This window comes from Loxodonta africana, chromosome 23, assembly GCF_030014295.1.
Source record: "Loxodonta africana isolate mLoxAfr1 chromosome 23, mLoxAfr1.hap2, whole genome shotgun sequence".
Taxonomy (NCBI): Eukaryota; Metazoa; Chordata; class Mammalia; order Proboscidea; family Elephantidae; genus Loxodonta; species Loxodonta africana.
Genome location: NC_087364.1, coordinates 69,498,025 through 69,512,736, shown reverse-complemented (window position 1 = coordinate 69,512,736; position 14,712 = coordinate 69,498,025). Strand labels below are relative to the sequence as shown.

Below are 14,712 nucleotides of genomic sequence, written 5' to 3'. Positions count from 1 at the left end.
TCCAAATGGAAAGTAAAGTTTTTACTGACATTTTAATTTTAACATTGTGATTCTTTATTAAGAAACTATAGCATCAAACAGGTAGGGGACTACCACATGTCCCTGTGAATTTGGCCAAACGGGACACTATTTTCCAGGTTTTCTTTGAGCCACAAAAAGAAACCTAAGGAGGAAGGCTGGGGGTTTAGACAGTGTTTCGCTTAGACCAACGTGTACCTTCATTGTGCCAGCGTTCTCTTATGGGTGGCAGGCAGCCTAGTGCTCCCGCCTGTCTTGCGACCACCTTATCCTGTCATGGAAGTCTTTAATGCTCTTGATGAGTGCTGGCGACCACCCTAATGGTTTCTACTGGTGGACCCGTGCTTGAATTTTTGCTGCTTATGGTGACTCAGAGTTCTTTGAAAATAGAACGATCTCTTCAATGTTTCAAACGCCCAAATCCAGACTTAAACTTTGGTTCACCAAGGATCACCAGATATCACTCTTAAAAGAAAAGATCAAGGAAAAATCTAAGAAAGATTCTACTTGATCAAACAACCGGTTTTTCAAACAAACATGCTGAACAAAACTTCAGAAAACATGAGAAAAAGAACAAAAAGAATAAGCAAAGGCTCGTTTTCCGAGAGTACTCACCTAGTGGGTGTCAAAGGGACATGGAGTGTGAATGCTTGGGTCCAGAAGACAGGACCTCTCTTTTTGCTGGCTTCTGTTCCGCAGTCCATGTCTCCTCAAGGTTGACTAGATTCATGGTTTTAGAACCCCTGCAACAGCTAACTCTCATAGGGTGAAAACACCACAAAGTTTAGGAAAGCAAAAAGGAAGGTTTTATTTGTCATATATTCAAAAAGGCAAATGTGAGAAGCAGACAAGCATGCAGCCAGAACCATGTCTTTTCTAAGTCTCTGTTCCCAGTTGTTAAGGATGCATCTCAGCAGGCCGCATTTCGGGATCCCTTGAACATTCTCCATTCTCTAGATACATGCACACACTCACACAACCTGATTTGGTGCACCAACTTGACAGGTACCTGAGACTTCTGTGCCCTCAGAGGTCAGTTCCTCCAGCTCCTTGGGACTCTTCTAAGGCCTAGGAATTACCGTTACTTACTAAATAACCTCAGATTCCTAATGCCTTCAATGGTCAATTCCTCCTGTTCTTGGGACTCTTCTAAGGCCTTGCCTAAGCCCTTACCAAACAACACAGGTGCATTTCATGTCTCTCACAGAGCCATTGTTTGGGTCCCAGGGGCATGGGCATCAGCTTCCAGGGCTGTTCCAAGGTCTCTAGGAGAAATCTCCTGGTGGTGCCAGACATCGGGGCTGTTCTGTTTTCTGACCCCCCTCAGGAACCAAACAGATGGCTAGTATCTAGCTAGAAATGTTACTGGGTGGGAATCCCAGGTTCTTACTTGGCTTGTATTGGCTAATAAATGAGAGAGAGAGGTGGGAGAACAAAATGGCATCTTTATTTCATTTTACAAGGAAATGGAGTCAGTCGATGCTTACTGCTGCCAAGACTGCTCGCCAAAGGTGGGCAGGTAGGTTACTTTTAAAAGGGTTTACGAGTAGGGAGTTCATACAAGTTACATCAGCAACAGTCTTAATCACACTACACGGGTGCAATGGGGTTTACATATAACCTCCAAGCAAAAGGAGGATTCAAATGCAAAGGAAACAATTCTGCAATACAACACTGTAGGGGAGGAAGCCAGGTAAAGAACACAGCACTGTGGGGGTTCTATCTCACTTTCAATGTTTACGTGAAGAAAGGGGTAAATTCTTCTCATCCCCTTCTTTTCACATACTCTGGGTATATATCTTTGAATCAGAGACAACTTCATGGTCCTCTCTGATTTACGTTTATGAGCTAAATCAGACTCGAACTGGCTCCCAGAGGCACGTGCAAAGCAGCCTGTTTCACCAGCACCAACTTTTGTCAGAATGAAATCATTAGCCAAGGGGTTCATCTTCTAAGGGTTGTCAGGAACTTGAATTGATGTCTCAGGTTACTTATCAGCATCTCCCTGAAGTGATCTCCCATAAGGAAATAGAAGACAGGGTTGATGGCACTGTTCAGGAAAGCCAAAGGTCGGGTGATAATGTATAAGACATTGATGATGTGCTTAGAGCACTGGGACCCATTCCAGCTTTCCAGACGGGAGGCAATCCTCACATTCCTCATGATGTGGTAGGGAGTGAAAAGCACTGAGAAGATGATCACCGCCATGATGACTAAGTTGAGAGGCCTTTCCAGAGGCAGTGTGGTAGCCCGCTCCCTGCTCCTCTGCTTTAGGAAGACAGCAATCTTGAAATAAAAGAAGCACATCACGGAAAGAGGAATGAGGAACCCCATGAATGTCAGACACAAGCTGAAAATGATGCTGTATTCGGGGTTCCCAGAACTGGCATAGTCTTCACACCTGGTGCTATTGTCAGTTTTATAAGGGTTTATAAAGATAAGTATGGGCAGTAGCTCTAGGGTTACCAAAACCCAGATGGCCAAGGAGATTAAAATGGCAAACTCCTTCTTTTGCAGAAGGTGTTGCCTGAAAGGATGCTTCATGAGCAGGTATCGGTCGATGCTGATGAAAGTGAGGAAGAGGATGCTGGTGTAGAGGTTGGCATGCAGAAGGTATCGGTTACATATGCAGAGTATTTGCCCATACACCCAGTCTTCACTGGCGTAATTTCTTATCAGCATTGGAAGGGTGCACAAAAAAGCCAAGTCAGAAATAGAGAGGTTAAAGAGATAGACGTTGCTGCTACTCCAGTTCTTCAGGCAGAATATGTAGCCAAAAACCACAGTAGTGTTTCCAAGCATTCCCACAAGGAACTCGGCCGCATAAAAAACGGAAAGGTAGTACTTTTCCAGGGCAGTCTTTGCTGTCAGCCAGTTATCGCAAGTTGCATTCCATGCCTAAAGAAGAGAAAAGACAGTGATGATACACTAGACCGTGACTAAGGACAAACTGTTTACTGTTACTGGACATAACAATAACAAATACACTTGGATATTGAATTGTGGAGAGTAGGTTAAATTAGTGAGGTATACATATCCATACATATAAATATATGTATATGCCACTAATTAATTAGTTCAACAAATATTTATTGAGTACCTTTGAACTATGTGTTAGGCACTGGGGATATGTTGTTACATTGTTGTTGCTAGGTGTCATCGAATTGGTTCCAAGTCATAGAAACCCTGTGTACAACAGAATGAAACACTGTGCCAGATCCTACAGTGCTTCAGCCCATTGTTGCAGCCACTCTGTGAATCCATCTTCTTCAGGGCCTTCCTCTTTTTTGATTACCTTCTACTTTACCAAGCATGAAGTCCTCCAGGGAGTGGTCTCCTCCATAACATGTCCAAAGTATGTGAGATGAGGTCTCGTCATTCTTCCTTCTAAAGAAAGGTTGTACTTCTTCCAAGACAGATTTGTTCATTCTTCTGGCAGTCCATGATACATTCAATATTCTTTGCCAACACCATAATTCCAGTGCATCAATTCTTCTTTGGTCTTCTTTATTCATTGTCCAGCTTTTGCACTCATGTGAGACAACTGAAAACACCATGGCTTGAGTGAGGCACACCTTAGTCCGTAAAGTGGCATCTTTGCTTTTTATCCCTTTAAAGAAGACTTTTGCAGCAGATTTGCCCAATGCAATGCAATGCATCTTTTGATTTCTTGACTGCTGCTTCCATAAACATTGATTGTGGATCCAAGTAAAATGAAATCATTGACAACTTCAATATTTTCTCTCTTTATCATGATGTTGCTTATTGGTCCAGTTGTGAGGACTTCTGTCTTCTTTATTTTAAGGTGTAATTCACACAGAAAACTGTAGTCTTTGATCTTCATCTATAAGTGCTTAAGTCCTCTTCACTTTCAGCAAGGAACCTTGTGTCATCTGCATATCACAGGTTGTTAATGAGTCTTCCTCTATCTTGATGCTGCATTCTTCTTCATAGAGCCCAGCTTCTCAGATTATTTGTTCAACATACAAATTGGGTATGTATGGTGAAGGGATACCACCCTGATGCACACCTTACCTGACTTTAAACCAGGAAGTTTGTTCTGTTCAAAAGACTGCCCCTTGGTCTATGTACAGGTTCTGCATGAGCACAATTAAGTGTTCTGAAATTCCTATTTGTCGCAATGTTATCCATAATCTGTTATGATCCATACAGTTGAATGCCTTTGCATACTCAATAAAATACAGGTAAACATCTTTCTTGTAATCTCTGCTTTCAGCCCTGATCCATCTGACATCAGCAATGATAGCAACGATATTCCTTATTCCACATTCTCTCCTGAATCCGGCTTGAATTTCTGCCTGATCCTTGTCAACGTACTGCTGCAACTGCTTTTGAATGATCTTTAGCAAAATTTTACTTGTGTGTGATATTAATGATATTGTTCAATAATTTCCACATTCTTTCGGATCACCTGTCTTTGGAGTGGGCACATATATAGATCTCTTCCAGTTGGTTGGCCAGGTAGCTGTCTTCCAAATTCCTTGGCAAAGATGAGTGAGCACCTCCAGTGCAGCATCCTATTGTTGAAACATCTCAATTTGTATTCCATCAATTCCTGGAGCCTTGTTTTTCGCCAGTGCCTTCAGTGTAGCTTGGACTCCTTCCTTCAGTACCATCAGTTCTTGATCACATGCTACCTCCTGAAATGGATGAACGGCAACCAATTATTTTTGGTGCAGTGGCTCTGTGTATTCATTCCACCTTCTTTTGATGCTTCCTGCGTTGTTCAATATTTGTCCCATGGAATCCATCAATGTTGCAATACAAGGCTTGAATTTTCTCTTCAGTTCTTTCAGCTTGAGGAAAGCCAAGCATGTTCTTTCCTTTTGGTTTTCTAACTCCAGGTCTTTGCACCTTTCATTATAGTACTTTACTTTGTCTTCTCGAGTGGCCCTTTGAAATCTTCTGTTCAGCTCTTTTACTTCATCATTTCTTCCTTTTGCTTCAGCTACTGTACACTCAAAAGCAAGTTTCAGAGTCTCTTCTGACGTACATTTTGATCTTTTGTTTCTTTCCTGTCTTTTTAATGGTCTCTTGCTTTCTTCCTGTATGATGTACTTGATATCATTCCTCAACTCGTCTGGTCTTTGATCATTAGTGTTCAATGTGTCAAATCTATTCCTGAAATGGTCTCTAAATTCAGATGGGATACACTCAAGGACGTATTTTGGCTCTCATGAACTTGCTCTAATTTTCTTTAGTTTCACCTTGAACTCACGTATGAGCAGTTGGTGGTCTGTTCTGTAGTTGGTCCCTGGCCTTGTTCTGACTGATGACATTGAGCTTTTCCATCATCTCTTTCCATAGATGTAGTCAATTGATTCCTGTGTATTCCATCTGGTAAGGTCCACTTGTATAGTCACTGTTTATGTTGGTGAAAAAAATGTGTTTGTAATGAAGAAGTCATTAAAACATAGTCTTGCAAAATTCTATCATTTGATTTCCAGCATTGTGTCTATCACTGAGGCTATATTTTCCAATTACTGCTTCTTCTTCTTTGTTTCCAACTTTCACATTCCAATCACTGGTAATTTTGAATGCATCTTGACTGCTTGTTTGATCAATTTTGGACTGCAGAAGTTGGTAAAATCTTCAGTTTCCTCAACTTTGGCATTAGCAGTTGGTGCATAAATTTGAATAATAGTTGTATTGACTGGTCTTCCTTGTACCCATAGAGATATTATTATCCTGTCACTGGCAGCATTGTACTTCAGGATAGATATTGCAATGTTCTTTTTAATGATGAATGCAACACCATTCCTTTTCAAGTTGTCATTCCTGGCATATGATTGTCCAATTCAAAATGGCCAATACCAGTTCATTTTAGCTCATTAATGTCTAGGATATTGATGTTTATGTGTGCCATTTCATTTTTGAGGACTTCCAATTTTCCTAGATTCATACTTCTTATATTCTACATTCCAATTATTGATGGATGTTTGCAGATGTTTCTTCTTATTTTGAGTTATGCCACATCAGCAAATGAAGGTCCCGGAAACTTGACTCCATCCATGTCATTAAGGTTGACCCTGCTTTGAGGAGGCAGCTCTTCCCCAAACATACTTTGACTGCCTTCTAATCTGAGAGGCCCGTCTTCCGGCACTATATCAGACAATGATCTGCTGCCGTTCATAAGGTTTTAATTGGTTCATTTTTTCAGAAGTAGACCACCAGGTCTTCTTCCTAGTCTGTCTTAGCCTGGAAGCGCCACTGAAACCTGTCCACCATGAGTAATCCTGCTGGTATTTGCTTCCAGCATCACAGCAACATGCAAGCCACCAGAGTAACACAAACTGACAGATGTGTGGGGCCTGAGGATATAGAAGTGAATTCTTTGACATTAGGCACTGTGTTTTATTCACTGATGAAATAGCTGTGAATAAAACAAAGAGCCTAATGTTGACGAATTTATACTGTCTTGGGCAGAATCAGGAGATAAATACATGTCGTATAATTATAAGTGCTATGAATAAAAACAAGAAAGGGTAAAGAAACTAGCTTCTATTTTGTCAAAGAATTATATCTTCCAAGAATAGTGCTTATTTTATTAAACTTGTAAAACACAACCCCAGTTTTAAAACATGATATTTTAGATTTAAAATACGAAGTTGAAAATCTTAGTAATAATAACAGTGGTCACTGTTTATGGAAAGTTTATAATGTACCAGGCACTGTGCTCCTAAATTTCCAAGAATTACCATTTAATACTAACAATGACATAATGAGGTAAGGACTGTTATTGTTTTCCTTTTACATAAGAAGACACTGAGGTTTGGAAAGTTAAATATCTTGCCAAGGTCAAAAAAAAAAGGTCAAGCAGCTTGTAAAGAGCCTTCATCATCGCACCCTCCAAATTTGTGCCATGAAAAGAGGCAACTTGATACATTCAACCCTCAAGTGTCTTGCTAATCTACCTCTTTCTCTCTTGTACTGATGCCAGATTATTTGTGGTTGAATAGGGCATTTCAGGAACTTGAATTATCTGAAAAATGTATGGGCTCACCGTTGTTAAATATTAAATCCTACTTGTTTCTAATGAGGAAAATGCAAGGTTGATAGTAAAATTTTCTAAAAATCTCCTTGTGAAACAGGCTTCTGGGTGTTAGATGCAAACAAATAATTCTTTCAGTATAGTATTTTGGTAAATCAGAAAAAATAAGAATAACTGCACCCAAATATTTTTTCTAGGACACATACAGTATCTGAAAAACCCATGTCCACCATTGCCAAATTCAAGCAGTTTATTTCAGTCAGAAACAACTGATATTTTGATAGTGTTTTAGTTATGCAATTGTATATGTGATATGTTCAATATTCTGACTTATTTTTAATTGCTTACTTTAAAACACCCCAAATTTCTCTAAGCCTCTCCTCAAGTCTTTCCATGGCAATATGTCTAAATCTTGCTGTAGAATAAACTGATTGGGAACGTCTCCATTCAGAGAGTGGACACGTGGACAAGGCTGAAGAAAATCTCAAAACTGAGAAGACTGGTTTCACTCTATCTCTGAGCTCACCTGATTCTACTGGGGGTCTGTCTTTGAAGCTGCCATCAATTTGCTATGTTTCTAAATTCCCTATCTTTATCAGTCTTCTGGGACCTCTTTCACCTATTCTTCCTGACTCATCACTAGCAGACGGTTTTATCCCTTAGTTCACTGAGGAAATGGAGATCATTCCTTGGGTCTCCACTTTCTGGTTCCTCCCTTTGTACCTGCCTTCTCCTCCTTCCTTCCTGTACACCAGAGAATGCCTATTTCTCTGGACTCACACTGAATCCAATCTGTCTTAGTTTTCTAGTGTTGTTATAACAGAAATACTGCAAGTGGATGGCTTTAACAAAGAGAAATTTATTTTCTCTCAGTCTGTGTCTCATTAAGTAGTAACACATTCTTCCCAGGTACACACCCCAGAAAACAAAGCAATATCTTTGACGTCATTTATAATTCACCTCCAGTAACTGATAAACTACTAAATCTCGTTGTATACTGCCTAGAAATTTCTCAAGCCTGTCACTATTGTATCTCCGTCATTGCCGTGATAGTCCAGGCTACCATCTTCTCTATTTGGATGATGCCATATCCTTCTAGGGTCTCCTCACATCTCTGGCTCTCATGCAGTCTATCTTTGGCACTATAGCCAAAAGATCTTGAAAAACTACAACAAAACTCTGACTATATTACTCACCTTTTTCAAATCCTTTAATGGCTTCCCACAGTTCAAGGAATAAAGCCCAAAGTCCCTAATGGAGACTCCAAGTTCTGCATGATTTGGTCCTTATATACAACTTCTCCCTCACCTAACATCACTCTCCTCCTTGCACATCTGTCTTTCTTCCTGTTTTTTTGACGTGCAGAGAACCTTCCTAACATGCAGTTCCCTCTGCCCACATCCCTTTTCACCACCCTTTTCCCCCTCTGCTTCCTCTCCATCACTTGCCTTGTCTATATCTGCAGACCCTTCAGACCTCTATTTAAGTGTGGGTTTCCCAAGGTAGACTCTCTGACCTGCCAGTCTGCCATGTTATGCCTTCATTCCATACTGAACTTCTTCTTAGCATTTATTGCAACATTGTCTTACTCATTGTTTATCTTCTGCACCTGGCATAGTGGCCAGCATATAAAAGGTACTGTATAAATGGCTGTTGAATGAACAGATGAATATAAACACTTAAATGTTTACAAAGCATTTTTATAAATATTTTCTCCAAGGTAAGAGAAGCAGTTAGTCCATCAGTCTAAGTCCATTGCTGTATTTCCCTATAAAAGCTGATACTGTTTATACTATGATACCAAAACCAAACCCAAACCCAGTGCCATCAAGTTGATTCTGACTCATATATTATGATAGACATTCAAAATTGGCAACGGTAGTAGAGATAGCTTTAGAAACAGGTTTGTATTGGGTAAAATTTGCTATCTATATTTTAGAATCAATTTCAAAGGGAAGTAAGGAGTTTAATGAATTTAATCTGAAATTAATGCACATAAAATAAAATGTAGAAGGACACGCACCAAAATGTTAATAGTTTTATCCCTAGTGGTGAGATTCGAGGTAAGTTTTATTGTGCCCTTCTCCTTTCAGTTTAACCTCAATTTTCCATATTTTTTCCTAAAATGAGCATTATGAGTATTATGGCAATATTAAAAAATTTAAAGTCCTAGAAATTCTATGAAAAAAAGGCCAACTGATATTTTTTACAGTTCTACAACTTCTGGAAACACTTGTTTTTTTCCTTCTATGATATACCAGTTTCTTTGTTTTCCTTCTTTCTGGCTTTGCAGACTTTTTCATGGCCTAATGCTTTTGGGGAAACCCTGGTGGCTTAGTGGTTAAGTGCTACGGCTGCTAACCAAGATGTCAGCAGGTCGAATGCACCAGGCACTCCCTGGAGACTCTATGGGGCCACTATGAGTTGCAATCAACTCGACGGCAGTGGGTTTTGGGTTTTAATCCTACTGGGTCCAAGCTTTAAATGCTGGTGTTTCTCAGGGCTCAGTTTTGGGCCTTTCTGTTATTTTGGGGGTACTCAGAAAGCTGGTACACACACTCAAATTAAAATTAAGCTGTTAGAAAGTTTCTTTCACTCATTTGTTTCATTTCTGAATTTCTCCTTTTTTTTTTTTAATCATAGTCCTGATCTTTCTGCCTGATCAGAACTTAAAAGTATTTAATGTGGTTTATTGTAGCAGAAAGGTTTGCCTGCCATGGAAGGAAAATCAAGCCATGAAGACATGTGTAACTAGAAGGCTGATTATCAATGACAACTACTCAGGCAAGTTAGGGGTCATCTAGAAAAAAAATAAAAAAGCCGTGGGAAATTCTGCTTTTGAGTAGTCAAAGGGTGTTGAGTGTTGAGGGAGGTGGTGGAGGGAAAAAAATACCAGGTTGCATTTAGGACAAATGAATGACTAAAGAGTTACCTTTGCTTCTCACAAAGTAGTTGTTTCATTCTTAAAAAAAAAAAAAAAAAACCCTTTAAAAATGTATATACAAAGTATATGTTAATTGTGTAACAATCAGAAAAAGCAAGTACTCAAAAAGAAGAAATAAAAACTGTAAAATCAACCACATTTAATATTTGGATACCCTCCTAGATTTTAATATATTTGTTTAAATTTATTTTTACAACAATGAGATTAGGCCCTTTATGATGTTTTATAATTTACTGCTCTGATAAATTGACCTCACTCTCAGAATAATTTTTCCAAGTCCATAATGTTTATAAATGATGGTTTTATAGAGGCAGGCTGTCTAATTTAACCTCACCAGGACCCACTATTTTGAGGGTGTTAGAGTTCAAATTGAATGGTGTTTTTGTTGAGTATTTTGTTACTATGATCACACAGTCTAAAAACTGATAAAGTAAGCTGATCCTTTTCTTTAGGCAGAACTCACAACCAAATGGGAAAACTCCTTTATGAAACTCTAAGATTCCCTCTTCCCTTTTCTGGCAGTTCTTAATTTAGAAAACTGAAATAGTGATATGATATGTAGGGTACAGTTGGTTCGGAAGGATATTTTTAACAGATTCTCTAAGATATTGGCAATTAAAGTGAAATCTTTAGTTCTCTGTTCAAAAAGATATTTAAACCTCTTAGAATTATTGAACTAGAAACTATATCCAATTTTGTCACGTAAGCATATTAGTAATTCTCATTTTTAATTTAGAATAGTGTTTTCTTTAGTTTTATTCAGCATCTTAAAAATTTATGCTTTTGAAATTTTAAATAATTTTAAGAAATGTATTTGATAGATTCTTAGCTATGAAAACTGTTTTTCCTCCTAATTACCATAATTACACAAAGAATATTCACAACATTTTTAGATTTAATTGCTATCTTTAGGCAAATTCACACAGTAGTCTGAGGATTTTTTTTAACTGTTTTTTTTCTTTACTGAGCAATTTGAATGAAAACATATATCCACACTGAAAATATAAAATATTTTAATATCCATAACTTCATTTTTTCTATATTCCATAAATTACAATAGAACTCAAGGAATTAAAGTGATAGAATGGTATCAAATTGGATATATTAATTTCTTTAAGGGTACTTCACAAATTCTCAATAAGTTTTGAAAGGCAGCCTAACAATGGTTTCTGAAATCTTTTCATTTTCTTTTGAATTATATTCTTAAATATTGTCATTTTTGCCAACATAAATGCTAAATTTAATTTTTAGAATGCTTAAAAAGTCCCCTCTACTACATTGTTTCCCAACTGTGAAAATACTTATATTTTCCCAACTGTGAAAATATTAACACACGATAGCAGATTGCTTCATATCATTTAAGCTTCCAATTCTTTTTTCCAAAATTGTTCTTTTTATTTGAATAAATCCAATAACTGTTTGGCTGAATTCCAACTTATCAAGACATTAACAAGTAAAATAAACTTTTTTAATAAAGTAAAATTAGGATTTGGCAATAAGACAAGTCATTTAATTTGGCAAAAATAAATGCAGAGGTCAACAGAATAGCTTATTTTAGTTCCTTTTGCTGTTTTGAATCTACTATGAAAGCCTGTTTAAACATTACTTAAAACCTAAATTGATCGCAGGACATTTTTAAAAGAACTCCCAACAAGAATATTTTATAAATACCTGGACGACATGAATTGCATTATAGCTTCCCATTCTGCTGGAAGGCCCTGGTCCCTTGCCAGAAACTCAGCAAGCAGCTTGGTGTAGCTTCTGACCCAGTGCGGTGCAGCTGGACGGGGTTCCTGCAATCTGATTTGCATTTCACCCATCCCACATTAAGAATTCAGAAGTCTAAGAATAATTTATTCAGCCCAACCTCCAAGTCAGATGTACAAATAGGGGGGCGTCCTGTGATGTGCCAACACAAATTACTCATTTCCCAGGAAATGCGTTTGGCAGACAGATTTTTGAAAAGACTACAGCTGAAATTATTTTCTTCACTATCAAAACAACAGAAAAGCCTTCCTCGTTTTCACTTATATTTGCATGTTTAAAAGAAAATGTAAGCACTGTTTTATGTTGGTTATACATCTGCTTCTCCTTCTATATTGTTTAAATTCACAATTTGGGCCTTCTAATAATTAGACAGCTGTTATCAACACGTTTCCAGTGGGGTGTAAAACTGACCACCACAAATTTTCACAAGAGGAAGACTCTTTAACAGCCTGTGTTATGCAGTTCACGCAACCTTGCTTGCTGAAAGCCTAGAGGACTTGAAGCACTTACTGATGAAGATCAAAGACTACAGCCTTCAGTATGGATTACACCTCAACATAAAGAAAACAAAAATCATTACAACTGGACCAATAAGCGACATCATGATAAACAGAGAAAATACATTGAAAATGATGAAATCAAGGATTTCATTTTGCTTGGATTCATGATCAGCGCCCATGGAAGCAGCAGTCAGGACATCAAACAATGTATTTCATTGGACAAATCTGCTGCAATAGACCTCTCTAAAGTGTTCGAAAGCAAAGATGTCACTTTGAGGACTAAACCATGCCTGACTTAAGCCATGGTATTTTCATAAAAGCTGGACAATGAATAAGGAGGGAAAATGGGTGCATTTGAGTTATGGTGTTGGTGAAGAATATCGAATATACCACAGACAGCCAGGGAGAATGAACGAATCTGACTTGGAAGAAGTACAGCCAGAATGCTCCTTGCTCCTTAGAACCAAGGGTGAGGAGGCTTCATCTCGTGTACTTTGGACACGTTGTCAGGAGGGATCAGTCCCTGGAGAAGGACATTGTGATTGGTAAAGTAAAGGGTCAGCAAAAGAGAGGAAAGCCCCCAATGTGATGGATGGAGGTAGTGGGACAATGGGCTCAAAAATAGCAACAACTGTGAGGATGGCGCAGGGCTGGGCAGTGTTTCGTTAAGTTGTACCTAGGGTCTCTACGAGTTGGAACCAACTCAATGGCACCTAACAGCGACGCAAAACTAAAATTTTGGAGGAAAACCTGAATACGTGTTCTGTGTGCTAAGCCAAAGTTTCAGGCCTTTCTTATTTCATTTTCTGTCATGAAAACCAACAGACATAAAAAAAAAAAAGCGTCAGATGGCTGAGGATTAGGGAGCGAGTTGATGTCTAAGATAACCTGGATAGATGGCAATTCACACATCCCAATCAGGGCTCTGAGTGGCCCCTGGAAGCATGTCAACACCATTTCAGACAGGAAAGTACACCTGGCTTTTCCTGCAGGTTTTATTAGATTTATATTCAAGCAAACACTCGGTTCTGCCTGAGGTGAAACAGGGATTATGCCAAAAAAGTCCCTAATTGTGCAGGTAGGAGTCCCATGTGAATGGCATAAAAGTTTAACGTTTAGTTAGCTGTGACAGGCAGTGGCCAAAAAAAAAAAAAAAAAACCCCTTTTACAGCCAAATATTTCCCCTTTGCCCAATACCTGATAGCCTAACACTACAGAAACTTAAAAACATATAAATTACATCTATACATTTATATAAAATTCTTTGCCATCCAGTTGATTCCAACTCAGAGCGACCCTCTAGGACAGAATTGAATTGCCCCATAGGGTTTCCAAGGAGTGGCTGGTGGATTTGAACTGCTGACCTTTTGGTTAGCAGCCTAAGCTCTTAACCAGTACCCCACCAGGGCTCCATATATTTATACATGCATATATGCATATCTACACTCATATATGTATGTATACTTAGAAACACATACCAAAAAAAAAAAAAAAAAACCCCAGCGCTGTCGAGTTGATTCCGACTCATAGCGACCCTGCAGGACAGAGTAGAACTGCCCCATAGAGTTTCCAAGGAGCGCCTGGCGGATTCAAATGGCCAACCTTTTGGTTAGCAGCCATAGCACTTAGCCACTATGCCACCAGGGTTTCCTAGAAGCACATACATGCATGAAATATGTATGTATAAATATTATATATATATATATACATAAAAATGTATAAATATTAGTGTAGGATACATATGCTTATTCATATGAAATAATGTCTCTATGATTTGCTGAGTGCTTATAAAAATTTTTTTTTTTTACGATATGCTTAGTATTGTACTATGCATTTTTATACATTGAACTTCATCACAATCCTCTGAGGTTGTTTTTTTTTTTCAAATTTTCTCATTTTACATGAAAAAACTGAGGCCCAGAGAGGGTAATTAACTCCTCCAAGGTCACAGAACTAATCAGGAAAAGGCTCAGAGTTTACAAATACGTTCTTGATTCCAAAAGCACGTGCCCTGGTTCTTGGCTGTGTCTACAACCCTTTTGGTTTACACAAGACATTGAAGAAAAGTCTAAGAATTCATGGGGCTTCTTTTCAGAAATGCAGCTCTTTTCTATTTTCAGAAAGAAGAAAGCCTAAATAATAATACTAATGATTTTGTTTGTGATTTAAAAATGGCAAGAAACAAAGCATTTGAATAATCAGCGCCAGGCTTATTCATTTTAAACGGAAACGAACGTGGACCCACAACCTCACTCACAAAAGACACGTCTGCCCCCCACAGGTTTCTGCCGCCATTTTGACGGAAGACAAGCCTGAAGTTTCCTCTTTATGGGGTGCTGGTAATTGCCCAGAGCTTCCCCTTTCTTCTTCCCACATCCTGACTACCATCGCATGCTGGACTTCTAAACCAAAAGTGGTTGGTGCTTCTCCTTTTTCTCAGTACCAGTAACCTACGTCCTGCAGCTCTCACT

General features: G+C 38.6%; 1 protein-coding gene across 1 annotated transcript; it reads right to left on the bottom strand.

Annotated features, from left to right (window-relative positions):
- Window positions 1-74: 74 nt before the first annotated feature.
- Window positions 75-11,790, bottom strand: SUCNR1 (succinate receptor 1). The gene is made up of 2 exons (XM_010595955.3): window positions 11,646-11,790; window positions 75-2,916 (listed from the first exon to the last, which is right to left on the bottom strand). The coding sequence occupies exons 1-2, from the start codon at window positions 11,676-11,678 to the stop codon at window positions 1,963-1,965; spliced, it is 987 nt and encodes a 328-aa protein (XP_010594257.1). The 5' UTR covers window positions 11,679-11,790; the 3' UTR covers window positions 75-1,962.
- Between the last annotated feature and the right edge of the window lie 2,922 nt (window positions 11,791-14,712).

Coding starts and splice junctions, on each gene's coding strand:
- SUCNR1 (XM_010595955.3), bottom strand. CDS start 11,678: ATGGGAAGCTATAATGCAATTCATGTCGTCCAG. Junction 2,917..11,645: donor ATGCAATTCATGTCGTCCAG/GTATTTATAAAA, acceptor TCTCTTCTTTAG/GCATGGAATGCAACTTGCGA.